A 17,408-nucleotide genomic window follows, 5' to 3' on the forward strand; every position below is an offset into this window, starting at 1 on the left:
ACCGACTGAGCCACCCGGGCGCCCCCAGAGATCGATAGTTACTGAAAGGACAGCACGGGCGCCCTTTGTGGCAAAGTGGTCGCCGCCTCAGAATCACAATTGCTAACCTGCAGATTGCCAGCCTCCAGTTTAGACACAGTTAAACAACAATCAGTGCCAGTGAGACTCGCAGTCTCCGTGCTACGCTTTGGCGCTCCAGAAGTCTTTGCCGTACGACAAAACTTGAGAACCGTGGAAGAATGGTTTGAGTCCTGGTGGTCACCCTTTCCACTAGCAATATAGCTTCCCCTCTGGGCCTGTTTCCGAAAGTGAAAGAAGGCGCGGGAGCAGGGTGCGGAGGTTGGGGGCGGAGGGTAACTATAACCTCCACCCCGACACTCGAACTGTCCCCGGCTGTGAGACTCCAGCCACACGACTGGCGAGAGGGGACCGGAGCCCCGGACATCCTGCGATACAGAGGGGCCGCGAAACAGTGTGGGACACAGAAGGGTTACCGCAGCTTCCCGCCCACAGGGACCACCGCCGGGAAGCCACGTTTCAATAATTCGGACCGCCCACTCGCGACGTCGCCTGATGCGCCCGTGACGTAAGTGTAAACACACCTCCAGCGTCTCGGCTCCCCAGACCATCAGGACACCTAGCAGAGAGTAGTGACGAATTTCCGGGTCTGCCGTCGCTTTACGACTCGTGCGTCCCGCAGGGGATTCCGGGAGAGGCTAGAGCGCAGTTTACGACAGCGCCGGTTGTGTTTACGGCGCCGGCGACTGCGCGCGCATCTTTTCTTTTTTCCCCCTCTGTTCCTCCGGGTGCCGCTGGGTGTGTGGTCTTCGGCCTGGACCATCTCTCGCCATCGGGGCCGACCGAGGCCTTTATAGGTGAGTGGAGTGTTCCTTCAGGTTCTCCGTGTCTCCGGAGACGGTTTGGGCTGGGCGCGGCCTTCGGGGCCCTTCCGGAAGAGGTCTCCGGCCGCTTCTACTGCTCCGCGGGGCGGGGCAGGAATTCGCCTTCGGAGACCCCAGACCCGACACACTTAGGGATGCGGGGTACAATCTTACGGGTAAGGTCCTCTGACCTATGGCTCCGCTTTGCGGCCACGGGTTGAGCGACTTTGATAGTGCCACTTAACCCCGTTGGGTCTCAGGGATTTTTTAAGGGGACCAGAGGCTCGCTGAGCGGCTGTGAAGGAGGTATTGACGGTACCAAGCTGAGCAGTGTTCGATCCCGCTCTGAGGAGCTCACTGGCCAGAGGTTTTCTCTCCTTTCCTGTGAAATGGCTGTGGCGGAGTAGGGGTTATCTCTGATTTGAAACTCTCACCCCAGGGACTGATGGCATGTGATCTGTGGCGGCCACGGTAACCTACACGACACCGTGCCCTGGCTGCCCTGTGGTGGCCGCCTCACCCTGCCCCTGTAGCCAGTACAGCTGTCACCCCGGTATGACAGAACGACTGTTTCTGCTCATGGTTCCATTCTGCTCACTCTTATTTTGAGTGGGTCGAAGCCAGGGGACTTCCTCCCTCTGGAGAAATGCATGCCCAGCCTCGGGTCTGTTTCCTTGAGCTGGGAGAGAAGGAGTAGACATTTTCAACGTTTTTGAAACATCCTTACTGGGTTACTAGGTACGGCCTACACCCCCATTTCTTCAGGGCGCCTGGGTGGCTCAGTCAGTTAAGCGTCCGACTTGAGCCCAGGTCATGATCTCCTGGTTTGTGAGTTCGATCACCGCATGGGACTCTGTGCTGATGGCTCAGAGCCAGGATTCTGCTTTGGAGTCTGTCTGTCTCTCTCTGCCTCTCTCCTGCTCATGCTCTCGCTCATAAATAAAATACTATTAAAACAAAATGAAACTCCCTTTCTTCTCAGCCTGCTGCCCAGCTATAATATAGTGGCAAGAATGTTGGACTAGGGCAGACAACCCTGGAAATCAAATCTTTTTTAAAACAGTGGGCAGATCAGCAGCTTGAGCGGCAAATATTTAATCTCTAAATGGGGGATGTGGGGGAGCTAGTGGTGTTAGCTTGTTGGACATAGTGTCTGACATTGTAGGAGCTCCATAAAAATGTGTTTTAATGTCAACTGTCTTGAACCTGCCACGCCTTCTCTCAGTTCCCTTTCTGTAGTGTAGCTTAAGGTCTGGGTTGAAGGATGAAGCTCCCAGGAACATTCCCTGCTGCTGTCACCCAAGTGTCACTTCTGGAGGAAGCCTGAATCTCTCCCCATCATGGGACATGGAGGAGAACTTACTAAGTTCCCGGTGCCTGTGCTTTGATTGCTGCCTCCAGAAACTTGTGTAGTGAATTTTCTTCTGGGAACTCGCCTTCTGGGGATTATGATGGATGATGAGGTTTTGGATAGAAAGTGTCAGGCAGAGACGTGCTCTGTAGCCCCTGGTTTTTTCTCTCTCAAGAGGGAGTGTGTCACACAGAGTGTGAATTCCAGCCAGACTACTTTGGTTCAAATTTTTTCATCTACTAGCATTGCAAATTTGAACAACTTTTTAACGTTTTTATTCATTTTTTGAAAGATAGAGACCGGGAGTGGGTAAGAGGCAGAGAGAGAGGGAGACACAGAATCCGAACCAGGCTCCAGGCTCTGAGCTGTCAGCACAGAGCCCGACGTGGGGCTCAAACTCATGAACCATGAGATCACAACCTGAGCCGAAGTCTGCTGCTTAACCTGAACCACCCAAAGTGCCCTGTCAAATTTGAACAATTTCTTAGCTTCTTTGTGCCTCAGTTTTCTTATCTGAAAAGTGGGGATGATAACAAGCCGCCACCCCAGGATCGTTGGGAGGACTTACCGTAATGATGCAGAGTAAACACAGGAACAGTACTGCTACTCATAATATTTATGAACACGTGACAGTTGGCCACTTCTACGACCTACGGTTCGTGGTAACCTCAGCTTACTGACAGGCTCTGTGTAAGGATTTGCGTTGATGGCAGAAGATTGGGAGAATGAGAAAGAAAAAGTTGACTATCAGGATATACTTCAAGATGCTTTCTCAGCACTCTGCTTGTGAATGTATCTTTGCAAGTCCAAGTAGTAATGGTGTGGCATTTTCATGTGTATTGCTATTAAGTCTTTCACAATGGTCTTGTGCTGTGAATTAGACAAGGGTCTTACTCATTCTCCAGATGAAAAGACTGAGGCTTAGGGAAGCTACGGATTGTATGCCTTGGTGAAGGTGTCTCTGAAAATTAGGTCATGTTTATTATGCTCGAGAAAAGATTACTACACTCCATCAAACCTTAGACCCCGCTGAGTTTAAGAAGCACCTCTGTCATTTGTAGACTAAAAGAAAAACTGCCAGTTAAGATTATGCCCATCAAGTGTAAGATGCAGCTTTATTTCAAAAACGTTATAGTAGAAAAGGCGGGTGTCACAGAATCAGCCCAGTACAGTAACTCAGCCTTGTTATTGGTCTTCTGAGTTGTAAGCAGTCACAATGTTATCTACAAGGACACATTGTTCCATTTTGTGCGTTGCTTTTCTGAGTTTATCATGATGTCTTAGCTTACCTCAAATGGGAGGCTTTTTGTACTTGGAGGCCTTTCTTCGCAAAGCTACTCACAGTCTTTGTATTCCTAAGGTTCTAGAAGATGGCGAAGTTCATGACCCCTGTGATCCAGGACAACCCCTCGGGGTGGGGTCCGTGTGCGGTGCCCGAGCAGTTTCGGGATATGCCCTACCAGCCGTTCAGCAAAGGGGATCGACTCGGAAAGGTACTTGCCTGTCAGTGATGGTGACTCTTTCAAGCTGTGACCCCCGCCCTCCATCAGTTCACTTCAATTTCATTCGCTTCAAGAGAATTTCACGCCTGTGTTCCTTATGGAGACGCCGGCTGGGAAAGGCTGTAACGTCTGGGTCCTTCTAGTAGCCATAGGAGAGCTGGGCTCTTCCAGTGGCATCGTGAGCCAGTCCTTACGCTTTCCCAGACCGTGTCCTCATGCACAGGGTCAGCACAGACCTGCCTGACGGACCCGTGTGCTCTGTCTTCTCTCGTTCTCACAGGTTGCAGACTGGACGGGGGCCACGTATCAAGATAAGAGGTACACGAGTAAGTGTTGGACTGACTGCCCAGACCGGGGCCTTGGGAGGATTAGATCTTTTCCAATGGCCCCCAAACCAAAGACTGGTCATTAAGGAGGTTTGACCTGTTATAGTGGGATTTTTTTTTCCCTTCCACTTTTAGGGAGCCATAAACCCTCTCACAGATCTGTTGAACTCGTTCCCATTTGGCACTCTAGTGCCTGGGATTTCCCCAACCGGCAAAGCCAGTCAGCGGACTCCGGGTTTACAGTCCCCGATTTTAAGATCTTGATACAGTAAACGGGTTGTTGTTGTCGTCGTCGTCCTCGTCTTGTTTTTTCCGGTGCGGGTTGAGATTGTTGGGGGGCCCAGTTACAGGGATCCAAGTCGGGGGTTGGCAGTAAAGTATCTCATAACCCGTTAGACCCGTCTGCCTTGGGTACCGGGTGATGCAGGTGGTGCGTATTTGTACAACACGTGCCCCATATTTGCCCTTTCTGGGCGGTAAGCCTTAATTCCTGTCCTCACAGAGTAAGGCAGAGTGTGAAATGGGCTTATCTTGAGTTCCTCAGACTCTGACTTGACATAGAAATTTCTTTAGGCCAGAGCTTTTCAGACTAGAATGTGCACATGAATCACCTGGGGATCTTAAAACGCTGATTCTGGTATCATGGGGCTGGCGGGGCCCGTCAGCGTGCACTTCCGCGAAGGGTTCCGAGAGCACACTTGAAATAGCAGGGCTTTAGGGGCGCCTGGGGGGCTCAGTAGGTTAAGCTTCCGGCTTCAGCTCAGGTTATGATCTCACAATTCATGAGTTCGAGCCTTATGTCCGGCTCGGAGCCCAGAGTCCGCCTCGGGTTCTGTCTCCCTCACTCTCTGCCCCTTTTCCAGTTGTGCTCTGTCTCTCAAAAATAAATAAAAATGTTTTTTAAAAAAGTTTTAAAAGAAATAGCAGGGCTTTCGAAGAGCGTGTGTGTAGAGTCTGTAGGTCGTATCTTTGACACGGCATCACCTCTGCCCGCAGATAAGTACTCCTCTCAGTTCGGTGGTGGGAGTCAGTACGCGTATTTCCACGAGGAGGATGAAACTAGCTTCCAGCTGGTGGACACGGCGCGCACACAGAAAACCGCCTACCAGCGGAACCGGATGCGATTTGCACAGGTAGGCCGTGAGCCAGCAGTCTGACCATCTTGGGGCCGTCCCCCGTGGCTGCCACCTGCTAAAAGTGCTTCTGTGCACGTGCTGATGAGAGGACAGTGTATTCTCCGTGCACGTGCTGATGAGAGGACAGTGTGTTCTCCTAGGTCTTCTGGTGACTCCCAAGTAGCTGACCAGTGACACATTGTGCTAAATTTAACTCGTGCTAGGTCCAGGGATGGTTTACACAGTTTAGGTTTCTGTTGGCCAGTGGCTAGGACCTCATGCCTCTCTGCTAAGAGTGGGTGCTTGTGCCAGGTTAAACATGCCTGCCCTGCTGCCTCATTTAATTGCTGTGTGCAGGCTTTATGAAGTAGATGGTCCAGTCGGGCTGCATCTTCCCATATAAAGAGGCAAACTACAACACTAACAAGGGCTCATAAACCTACTTCAATAAAAAACGTTGTGTGAGCGTCCAAGCAATTCCAAGTTCAGATCCCCCATTATGCACTGCCGTCGTCGGTCAGATCCCCAAGCTTTAATGTGGATGTTTCTTCTTGATTCCCAGCGGAACCTCCGCAGAGACAAAGATCGACGGAACATGTTGCAGTTCAACCTGCAGACCCTGCCCAAGAGCGCCAAGCAGAAGGAGAGGTGAGGTGTCCCCCCTTCCTGGGTCAGGTTGTTCCTCCAGGACCCACCGGACTCTGCAATCTCTAGGCCAGAGCGGGACGGTGGTGGTGTTCCCTGTCACTGCCGGACAAACAACCCCTCCCTGAAGCCGGGTAAGCACTGGTTTAGCCTGGCCTTGTTCTCCAAGGGCCAGCTCTCGGCAGAGGGCGTGGCAGGAAGGTCCGTGGCAGTGGCCATATGCGCTGGCCGGAAGCGAGGGTAGGTAAGATGAGCTCTGGGCTCAGCTCCGATGTGGCACAAGTCACACCGGGCCCTGTGAGCTGTGCAGGGCAGCGGCCCCACCCAGGCCGGCGCTGCCAGGGGACCTGTTGTAGGGGGAGTAAGCCCCAGCTGGTGAGTAGTGGGCGGCAGGAAGCTTCCTGTAGCACTCTTACGGCCTACTCTTTTTTACTGAGTCCCCATTTTCTTAGTTCAGAGAAGTCCCTGATGATGCTGAGGTTGAGCTGAAGAAAGTGGCAGCTTTTCTGCCTTTTGAAAAGCCAGTGACTCAAAGATCTGCCCCAAAAGCACAGTCTTCTTGTCTTTCTAGAGAACGCATACGACTGCAGAAGAAATTTCAGAAACAGTTCGGAGTGAGGCAGAAGTGGGACCAGAAGTCACAGGTAGTGTGTCCACACCAGCGTTCCATTTAGAAGTTCAGTTTTATGTATGTGTTTGGTTTTATCACCACTCTATTGAAACACCATGCCATCCACTCATTTCGTCCTATTCAGTGGTTCTTGTTCTGTTCACACATACGATCCAATCAGTTTCCAAACATTTTCATCATTGTGAAAACAACACGTACCCTCCAGCAGGCGGCCCTGGCTCTCCCCAGCCCTTGGTGCCCACTGGTCTTTTCTGACTCTGGATGTGCCTCTTCTGGACATTTCACATGAATGGGAACCTTGGCATGTGGTCTTCTGTGTCGCTCCTTTCACGGAGCATGTGTTCACAGTTCGTCCCTACTGTGGCGTGCAGCGGCACATTGCTGGATTTGTTGTGTGGACACACTGCTTTTTTTTGGTGGGATTTTTTGTTTTTGTTTTTATGTTTATTTTTTTTAATATATATATTTTTTTTAATATTTTATTTATTTTTGATACAGAGAGAGACAGAGCATGAGAGGGGGAGGGGCAGAGAGAGTAGGAGACACAGAACTGGAAGCAGGCTCCAGGCTCTGAGCTAGCTGTCAGCACAGAGCCTGACTCGGGGCTCGAACCCACGAACGTGAAATCTGACCTGAGCTGAAGTCAGAGGCTTAACCGACTGAGCCACCCAGGCGCCCCTTTATGTTTATTTTTGAGAGTGAGAGGGAGACGCAGAACACGAAGCAGGCTCTAGGCTCTTAGCTGTCAGCCCAGAGCCTGATACGGGTCTCACACCCACAAACGGCAAGATCATGACCCAAGCCGAAGTTGGAAGCTTAACCGACAGAGCCCCCCAGGTGCCCCCATGCTGCGTTTTGTTTGCGCGTTCACCAGTACGCGGCTGTCTGGGTGGCTTCCACTTGTTGCTATTATGGAAGATGCTGTCGTGAATGTTCATATACGAGGGCTCATGTGGACGCCGTGAGGATGCAAGATGCATGAGGGCAGGAGAGGCGCCCCAACTACGGCAGTTAGATTTTGCTGGATGGGCCGTTGCTGTGTGAAGAGCAAACAGCTGACATCCAGAGACAAAAGAAGCTGCTGCGGCTTCATATAAAACGCACAGTGGGTGCCGGCGTTACCAAGGAGTCAAGTTCAGGTTGTTTTTGAGCCCTTGACCCCTTCGGTCCCCTTCTAGATTGTAAACTCCGAATTCGGAGTCAGGGAGTCTGTCTCGGACAGCCCCCAGCACGTGGTGAATGTTCTGGACGTATTTATTGACTAAAAGCCCTTCGTGCCGTAAGCTGCCTTTTGTTTATGCTACGCACTGGCTCTAATTCTTTTCCTTCGGCTGGTTTTGCACTGCAGAAACCCCGAGACTCTTCCGTGGAAGTCCGTAGTGACTGGGAGGTGAAAGAGGAAATGGACTTTCCTCAGTTAATGAAGATGCGCTACTTGGAAGTATCAGAGCCACAGGACATGTAAGTGGTATCTCGGGCCACTTTCCGCCGCGCGCTAGTGGGGACCAGCTGGCAGTGAGTATGTCCCTGAGCCTTAGTGTTTCCAGAAAGCATTCCAGGGTACTTAAAAGCCATGTATAAGGTTAACAGACACTTTTTTTTTAAGTTTATATATTTTGAGAGAGACAGAGACAGCATTAGGAGGGAAAGGGCAGATTGAGGGGGTGGAGTTGGGGGGGTGGAGAGAGAGAGAAACCCAAGCAGGCTCCACACTGCCAGCACAGACCCCAGTGCAGGGCTCGAACCCCAGAACAGTGAGATCATGACCTGAGGCCGAAATCGAGAGTTAGACACCAGGCACCCAACAGATACAGTTTTAAAAATCAGGGCCGTGAGAGGCCTAGCAGAAAGCACACTGTTAAACTTGAGATTTCTTTCCTCTTCCTGACATCACAAGCAAAAGAGAAGTAAACTTAAGTTATGTAGCTCTTCCTGCAGAAAGGGAAAGACCACAGGTCATCAGAAAGAAAGCTTTTCCTGATGTTTCAAAGAGCTGCTTACCTGAAGTAGATTAAAAACAAAACAGGAACAGTTGACCTTCCCGTTTACTTTGCGTGTCGCCCCCGCCTCCCCGCAGCGAGTGTTGCGGGGCCCTGGAATACTACGACAAAGCCTTTGACCGCATCACCACGAGGAGCGAGAAGCCGCTGCGGAGCATCAAGCGCATCTTCCACACCGTCACCACCACGGACGACCCGGTCATCCGAAAGGTGGGCACCCCTCCTGCCGCTTGCCCGCTTGTGGGGAGTGCTGCTGGCCTCTACAGCGGAGACCTCAGCCCGGACCAGGCACATGGGGGTCTGCGTGAATCCCTGAGCCCTGGACAGCCCTTTAGATAAGACACTCCTGAATCAGATGGGATTAGATGGACATGCGGGCCCTTGCTGGTTAGACCATAATAAACAAAGCAGAGCTGGACTCGGATCCCAGCCCTGCCACCTTCCTGGCCCGCCACCTCACCTCTCCTCCCTGTGGAGTGGGTTGACTGCGCTTACCGCCTGGCGCTGGGATGAGGAGTGCCCGGTGCCCTCCTGGAATGTAGCGGGTGCTCGGAGAGCTGCGGGGTCCCTCGCACCCCAGGATGGGCTACGGACTCGCTCCTCGCACAGCCAGGGGGGTGCGTGCGTGCATACGGGAGGGTGGGAGGGTTCCTTGCAAACGAGTCCTCCGTGCACCGGGGCGGTTCACTGAAGCCTCGTGACAGCCTTCCCTCTGCCTCCTTTGCAGCTGGCCAAAACTCAGGGCAACGTGTTTGCCACCGATGCCATCCTGGCCACGCTGATGAGCTGCACCCGTTCTGTGTACTCCTGGGACATCGTTGTGCAGAGAGTCGGGTCCAAGCTCTTCTTCGACAAGAGGGACAACTCTGACTTCGGTAAGAACCCCGTCTGGGAGTGACACGATGGCGTTCAGTGTTCTGAGGGCTCAGAGCAAGTCCCTGGTTACAGAGGGGCAGGGGAAACAGCCCGTTTCCCCGCAGGCAGTGATGGCTGTGGCCCAAGCCCTCCCGGGCTCCTGAGAGGCCTGGCGGAGGGAAGGACTGTCCCTGCTGTCCCGGCTCGAGGCGCCGGCTCCCAGAGTCCTCGCACGGCCCCAGTGCTGTGCTGGAAGGTGTTATTCATTTGAATGGCACGAACGTGACCTCCAGCTCTCCATAGCCCCTTTAAAGTTACCTTCATGTTTTCTTTTAGTGCTTGCTTTTTGTTTACATCAGTGTGTTTATAGAGGGAAAAATATGTTTGTTTGTGTCGCCTACTAGAGTACACGCATGCCGTGGGGGAAACCCAGGTTGCTAATAACTAATGGCAGTGAGACAGAACGATAGAATTATATTCTATGCCTGAGCCTTGGGGCCTTCCCTTTGTTAAAAGCTAATAAAATCAGACAGTCTCTCAAAGAATCCAAATGGGTTGAAATTGGCAGGCTTCTTTTTTTTTTTTATGTGTTATTTATTTTTGAGAGAGAGAGAGAGAGACAGCATGAGCAGGGGAGGGTAAGAGAGAGAGGGAGATACAGAATCCTAAGACAGGCTCCAGGCTCTGAGCTGGCTGTCAGCACAGAGCCCGACGCAGGGCTCGAACCCACAAACTGAGAGATCATGACCTGAGCCGAAGCCAGACACTTAACAGACTGAGCCACCCAGGTGCCCCGAAACAAGGCAGGCCTCTTGCAGTTCACTTGAGTGTGACATTAGAGAGGTCTGAAGTTACCTGGCAGCACTCCCCACTTCCTCCCCTGCATGCGCGCGCTTAGCAGAGCGATGTTGGCAGGTGGCGGGTCTTTGAAGGATGGGCCTGTGTCGCCGGGATCACAGCCCCTCCTTGCAGTGCCAGGCACGTTGTCCGGGACTCGGTTTCACGGGTGCGTGGCCACGCCACCGCTTTTGCAGACCTCCTGACTGTGAGTGAGACCGCCAACGAGCCCCCACAAGACGAAGGCAACTCCTTCAATTCGCCCCGCAACCTGGCCATGGAAGCGACCTACATCAACCACAACTTCTCCCAGCAGTGCTTGCGAATGGTGAGGCGCTGAGGGCGGCTGGGCGTCGGCTGCCGCTGCGCCAGCTGCTGTGTGCTGGGCACCGGGGCTGTGGGACCGGGCAGGACACACGGGGTCCCTACCTGCCACAGAGAGGCTCCCAGCTGCGGCTTTGAGGTCGGGCTGCCCGACCGAACCTCGGATCCGCTGCTTCCATGCTGCGTGGTGTGGGCCGGGGTTCTGGTCCAGAGGGTTCGGCTGCTGCTACTACTTGGCTCACGCAGACAGGCCACATAGATGCCTTCAGCTGTTGGACGGAGTCGCTGATCTGTACAAATACTGCATCTCAGTGCTGAGGGCACCGTGGTACAGAGTTCTGCCCTTCAGAGGCTGTTATCACGGAGGAGGAGAGGCCGTAAACCTGTGTTGTGACACAGGGTGACGTGTGCTTTGGGGCAGAATGAATCCGGAGGGGCGTGGCTGCTAGTTCAGTGAGATGCACGAAGCTTGCAGCAGCCCCTGTAAGCCCTCGGGATCCGTCGGGGTTGGTGCTTGAGGCAAGGCCGTGAGCGGTGGAAGAGGTGGACAGCCACACTCCAGGCAGGGCCCCGGGGGCCGGCCAGGGCGGTCACGCAGCAGAGCGCAGGGTCTGGCCGGCTGGCTTGGCCACAGGCGCCCGCCATCTCCGACGCCGCTGTCTGTTCCCAGGGAAAGGAGAGGTACAACTTCCCCAACCCCAACCCGTTCGTGGAGGACGACATGGACAAGAACGAAGTCGCCTCCGTCGCATACCGGTAGGTCAGCCCCCTGCATGGGGTGGCTTCTCTGAAGTCCAGGGTGTCCAGGGACCAAATGAGCTCCTTGTTCGTTGCAGTTACCGCAGGTGGAAGCTCGGGGACGACATCGACCTTATTGTCCGCTGCGAGCATGACGGTGTCATGACCGGAGCCAACGGGGAAGTATCCTTCATCAACATCAAGACCCTCAATGAGTGGGATTCCCGGGTGAGGCACGCCTCGGCGCCTGTCCCCAGTTCCCGCCGGCCGTGCGCTTCTTACAGAGCTTCCCAGAGTTTTCTTGTCTTCGGGGCTTTTCTGCACCCAGTTCCTCATTGAGGAGGAGCGTGTGGGTGTGTGTGTAGAACATGGTTATGGCTTCAGAACTTTTCTGCTTATTCTGCACATGGGAACCACCTTCTTACGGGACTTTCTCCGTCTCTGTTCCCCGCTGAGCCCCCGTTGGCCCCTGCTGTCTGCCGGCATCTGGGCTGACCTCTCATCATCTGGGCCGGCGGGTTCCAAGCCCGGGAGCTCTTTTGATCTCTTCTTTCATTTATTGCAGCCACTGCCTTCTCCAGCCTTCTGACTCCTCTTTTTAGCTTTTCGCTGACTGAGCTCAGGTGGTCACAGTCACTAAGATTTGGCCCTTCGGGAGGCGCCTCAAGAGAAATGTGCTTCCTTCAATTTTCCTCTTTCTACTTCCCTCTCCTGTGGGTGCTTCCTGAGTGCTGGCCGTGGGGGCTGCAGTGCAGAATAACGGGTCCTCGGTGGGAGGAACCGCTCAGGCCAGGCCGCTGGTGAACTAGGGTCTGACAACATGGAGTCTGGGGCCGTTAGAGCCATGGGATTAACATTGCTGCTGATTGTCCCTCCCCCAGTGTCCCTTAGCCTCCGTCACCTGATGGAAGAGCACCCCAGAAGCCTTCCTGCAAACTTGGCTCTGGGGCCTCCTGCAGCGTTCAGCATCGCTGTGGCCCTGTGGGCCTGCCCTCTGCTCCCCTTATTCTAGTACCATGTGTTTCTTGGCTCCCTTCACTTGTTTTGACACCAGTGGAATCTTCCTTCAGGGTCAGTCCCCTCTGTGCCCATTTTTGCCAAAATTACTTCCTCACACAGCCTTGTATTAAGTTCCGTTTGCTCCATAACAAATAACAGCAACCTCGAGACTTAAAATGAATCTGAAGGTTCGGGAAGAAATTTCCAAGCTCATTCTAAGCAGCAGAATTCAGAGTTCCTTGCTGTTGTAGGACTCAGACCCTGTCCTCTAGCTGCCGTCAGCTGGGGCCTCTCGGCTCCTGGAGGTCACCACATCCCATGCCCCGGGTCCCCTCTGTCTTCAGGGCAGCAACTGCACAGCAGATCCTTCCAGTCTTTGTCTTCTCTGTGTCTGGCTTGTACCCAGAGTGAAGAGACTCGGGTCAGGTGAGGCCCACCCGGCCTCCTTAAGGCCTTACATACACGTGCACACAGAAGGCCGCACCACCACCGGCGTGGGGTTTCCTCATCCGCACAGCTTCCGCCAATGCCGGGTAGGAGCCCATAGGGACCGCTGTAGGGCTCGGCCTACTCCAGGCCTCAGCCTTGAACTCTTAACAGTCATGCATCCCATCGGCTCCTGCTCGGCTGTGCACCAGCTTCATGTGTCTCCTGCTCCCTTAGGCTCTGCCCGCCCCCCTGCCCCCTACGCAGACTCTGCTGTCACTCTAGTGTCGGGCGCTGTCGATCAGGCCTGTTGCTATGCACTCACCTGTCTCCTGCCGGACCTCCTCTGCCCCCCTTGGTTGATCTCTGCCAGTTTATTGGCCAGAACATTGCTTCCATCGAGTGGCATAGATTTAAATGCCCTTAAAATGCCACAGCAAACTCGCAGGGGTAACTTGGAGGGAAACGCCTCTGTCCAGATACTGCTCCTGAATGGTTTTGGTCTAACTCCTTGAAGCCTAGTGGGTTTCTGTGGCCTGTGGTTGCCGGGAACCCAGACAGGCTGCGAATGTCCGCCACGCAGCTTCCAGCAGCCCCTTCGCTCTGGGTCTTAGGTTCCCACATCTCAGGAAGAGGCGGCTGGAGAAGATGGGCCCTCTTTTGTAGGCACATGGATACACACAAGGCCCAACTGATGTCCTCCCCCGTGAGGCCTCCACCTCCACCCAGGGCTGACCGGCCTGTCTTTCCCTCTGCCTCTTGGGGCACACGTCACCCGGCGTCTTGTCAGTGTCCTCGTTTGGTCAGCTAGCACGATATCCCCCTGCAGCCCTTACTTACCGCCCAGCACACGGTGAACACTTGTCCCCACCGTCCACGTGTGCACGCATGAGTCCTGGTCCGGACAGGCTCTTGTGAAGGGAGGAGGTGCAGTTTGCTGGGTGGTCTGCCGTGTGCAGAGGGGCCCTGTCTCTGCCTTTTCGGTGATACGGGTCCTGCCTGTGGTTTACATGTGGACTCCCCTGCCCCCAAGTCCAGCCCCACCTCTGCTGCAGGAGGTCCCTGGCCTTGGGCGGTGGGGGCCGCCTTCATTCCTGTGCTCCGGCTTCCCTCGTGCAGCACTGTAACGGCGTGGACTGGCGTCAGAAGCTGGACTCCCAGCGAGGGGCCGTCATTGCCACCGAGCTGAAGAACAACAGCTACAAGCTGGCCCGCTGGACCTGCTGCGCCCTGCTGGCCGGGTCGGAGTACCTCAAGCTCGGGTGAGACCCCGCCCGGGGCGTGGACTCTGCCGCCAAAAGGAGGGGTGCGTGGGCCGAGAGACCAGCGCTTGCCTTTCCCCTCCTTTGGGAAGAATTGGTATCTGGCCCCCCGGCGCTGCCGGGTCTCTGTGCGGCCCTGCCCCCGTGGCATTGACATCCCTTCCCCCCCTTCCCGCTAGTTACGTGTCCCGGTACCACGTGAAAGACTCCTCGCGCCATGTCATCCTGGGCACCCAGCAGTTCAAGCCCAATGAGTTTGCCAGCCAGATCAACCTGAGCGTGGAGAACGCCTGGGGCATCCTGCGCTGCGTCGTCGACATCTGCATGAAGCTGGAGGAGGGCAAGTACCTCATCCTCAAGGACCCCAACAAGCAGGTCATCCGCGTCTACAGCCTGCCCGACGGCACGTTCAGCTCCGACGAGGACGACGAGGACGAGGAGGAGGAGGAGGAGGAGGAAGAAGGTGTGTGGCGGGGTCTGAAGTCTAGAGTGAGCTGTAGGCTGGCGGGGGCCCGAGCTTCGTGGCCACCATTCTCTTTAGTCTTGATGTGAAACTTCCGAGAGCAGACTCGGCAGCCTTCAGTCCGACGCCAGGAGCTGCTTCGGTCAGGAGCCTTTAGGTTCCAGGGGCTTGTGGGGAGACCAGGCGGGCGGAAGCCCCGCTATCAGCCAGTGGTCTGAGGGAGGAGAGGTGGCTCTGGGCCAGTTACCTGGGCCCACGGCTGCCCCTTCCTGCTTCCCCAGAAACACCTGCTAGTCCTCTGGGGACCTGCAAGGCTTCCGAGCGGAGCCAGTGTGACACGGCTCATTTCTCTAACCTTTTGTGTCTTTCAGAGGAAGAAACTTAAACCAAACGGTGACGTGGAGCTGGAGTTGGTAGTTCCACTGAGCTGAGAAGGGCTTTGGATGCCTTGTGGAATGCTGGGTGATTTCTTGCTCTCTGAAGTGTAACAGAGAGAATAAAGTGTAACTGTTTAGTCTTTGACCTTCCTTCTGTGCTGATGTGATTGGCAGCCAGTTTCCCCCCCCCCCCCCCCGTAGCCCTTGGGAGAGGGAGGGGGAGACATAGCCTTTTTCCACCTGGAGTTCATAATCACGGCTCCTTCATTTGTTCGTGAGAGCTGCCCACATCACAATGCTGTTAAAGGGTGAGCGCGCCTGGAACCCCTTGTCATGATCCTTTCCTGGGGAATGTTGTCAACTGTGAGGCGCCTTAACGGAGGTCCCAAGAGGTCCGTTTCCATAGACATGGGTGCCCGCTGGCTGTGTGCCAGTCCTGCCTGTTGCCCTTTGAAACACTAATCACTAGTAAAAAGGAAAGCAGGACACGGTCTTTGAAGGTTGAGGTGGGTGTGCCGCTTCGGAAGGAGACTGCCCCAGAAGATTCTGATGGCTCTTCTAGGGCCTGGTGGTCATGGGTTTGTAGAGTGTTTTGAAGTTTGGTTTGGGCAGGTGACAGTCCCAGGCTGGCCACCCTCAAAGTAGTGTGTCATAAATGTACCACAGGTGCTTATGGCGTGCAGACTTTTTTTTTTTATGTTCGTTTATTTTGACAGCAAGGGCATGTGAGCTGGGGAGGGGCAGAGAGGCGGAGAGAATCCCAAGCAGGTTCTCTGCCCTGTCAGTGCAGCGCCCCACACAGCGCCCCGTCCCACGAACCGTGAGATGGCCTGAGCTGAAATGAGTCGGATGTTAACTAGCCGAGCCACCCAGGCGCCCCTGCAAAGTTTCTAATAAGTGAATCGTGTTCTGTCGTGGACACTGTGAAGTAATTACCTTGCCTGGTATTGCATTAAGCTTCTCGTAAATATATCATCTGAGCCTGAGCCCAAACTGTCACGCTGGCCGAAGTGACATCAGTGCACTGACGAGGAAACGAGTAACCCTCCCAAGGTTACTATTTTAACCAAAACAATTGAGCCTCAGAAGGCAAAGAAACATTGGTTTTGTTCAAGTTAGCCAAGGCACGAAACACGCTTCTTGGGGAGTCTACGAAATAACTAAAGCGGTGTGGCAAGTGCCGTGGGTTTCTGACCTGGGCCTGGTACTCCCCCCAAACTGCCTCTCGCAGCCCCAGGATGCAGTCCAGCGGGATTCACTGGGATGGGGGGCAGGGAAAGTTCGGTTCAGCCCTGGTCTCTAAGAACTTGGCACCGGCTTCCAAATGCCTCATTAATTTTCTCTATCCGCTGCTGGGGGCCATCAAAGTGAACGGCTTCAGCCCCGACTCCGAAACCTTCCACTGCACCCTGCTGCCTGCAATTCAGGCTCAGCCCCAGTCAAGGTCCTGCCGTCCTTGATCAGGCCTGACTTCCCAACCGCTCCCCTGGAAGACTAGTAACTACCAGGAACTTCATTATTTGCCAGCACACATTCTCATGTCTTCACAACCACAAAGACACAGGCCTTCCTATTTTATTCTTGGGGAGGGACCTTGTAGAGCCTGTCTGGTTTCAGTATCCCACAAATGCTCACTGGGGGCCTCTGTTTGCCACATGCTGGAGAAAGCACTGAGGTCACCAGAGTGAGTAAGATCATTTCTGCTCTAGGATCTTTCCTCTGATGTGGTTACAACCTATAAATAGATAAGTGGTATTCCTTAGTGGATACTTTGTTCTGAAAGGTCAGGGAAGACTTCTCTAAAGCGGGCCTAGGGTCAATTTTTAATCCGAAGCTCCAGCCATGCAAAGCTAGACCAGAGTGCTTTCCGCACTAGGCATGGCTGCCTTCCCAGGAGACCCCTCAGCCGCATGGCACTGGACTGCTTACTGCCCCCTGGAAGGTTCCTGTGCTTCCCTCAACACTGCATGTGTTCCGTGCTGTTAAGCTGACGCAGGATCCACATTCCACCTCTGCAAAGCCAGCCTCCACGGTCCGTTCTCCTGCAAGGCAGTTCTCCATCATCCTGCCATTCACTTGTGTCCCCTTCAGCCACATCCAATTGCTGTGGATTCGCAGTGGATTTGCCTCTGTACCAGCCCAGCGTCGGTCACTGTTTACAACATGACCAAGAACACAAAAATGACTCCTGAATAAAAAGCTTTCTGGAAAGAGCTCATAATTTGGAGTAAAGGGGGGGTGAGTTCTGGGTTCCACTGAACTGCGTGGTCTCAAGCAAACCACTCCTAAACGTCTATTTTCGGCCAGTGGCTACAGAACGTAGGAAACAATCTACTTCTCCCGGCTGGTGGGACAGCCAGCCAGTCACGTATGTTACTTAGCAAACAAAAGACTGAATCACTGCAGCAAACACCTGTGAATGTCTTTCTGTCCTGATCGCACCAACCTGGTTTCCAGGCTCCCCAAACTGGGTAGCCAACAAGTCTTTGGCGACGTTAACCACGGAGGGTGAGAACTGGGTTTATCTCCAAAAGTCACCTGTCCCTGTGCCTCACCTACACGTGGAGAGGTACAGCTTTAAAACGAGAGCCGGGCGCCCCGACCCCAGCGCCACCTGCCTCCAGCCGCTCCTGCCCACGGGCAGCACGTGCGCGCCCGTCCCGCGCCGCCGGGACC

General features: G+C 54.2%; 1 protein-coding gene across 1 annotated transcript; it reads left to right on the plus strand.

The window, feature by feature from the left end:
• Nucleotides 1-770: 770 nt before the first annotated feature.
• EIF3D (eukaryotic translation initiation factor 3 subunit D) lies at nt 771-14,882 on the plus strand. The gene is made up of 15 exons (XM_029954189.1): nt 771-875; nt 3,593-3,725; nt 4,015-4,060; nt 5,057-5,193; nt 5,738-5,823; nt 6,392-6,464; nt 7,800-7,912; nt 8,529-8,661; nt 9,179-9,326; nt 10,341-10,471; nt 11,138-11,223; nt 11,304-11,433; nt 13,750-13,892; nt 14,072-14,355; nt 14,727-14,882. The coding sequence occupies exons 2-15, from the start codon at nt 3,603-3,605 to the stop codon at nt 14,738-14,740; spliced, it is 1,647 nt and encodes a 548-aa protein (XP_029810049.1). The 5' UTR covers nt 771-875; nt 3,593-3,602; the 3' UTR covers nt 14,741-14,882.
• Nucleotides 14,883-17,408: the final 2,526 nt, after the last annotated feature.

The sequence above is a fragment of the Suricata suricatta genome, chromosome 10, assembly GCF_006229205.1.
Source record: "Suricata suricatta isolate VVHF042 chromosome 10, meerkat_22Aug2017_6uvM2_HiC, whole genome shotgun sequence".
In the NCBI taxonomy this organism is placed as follows: Eukaryota; Metazoa; Chordata; class Mammalia; order Carnivora; family Herpestidae; genus Suricata; species Suricata suricatta.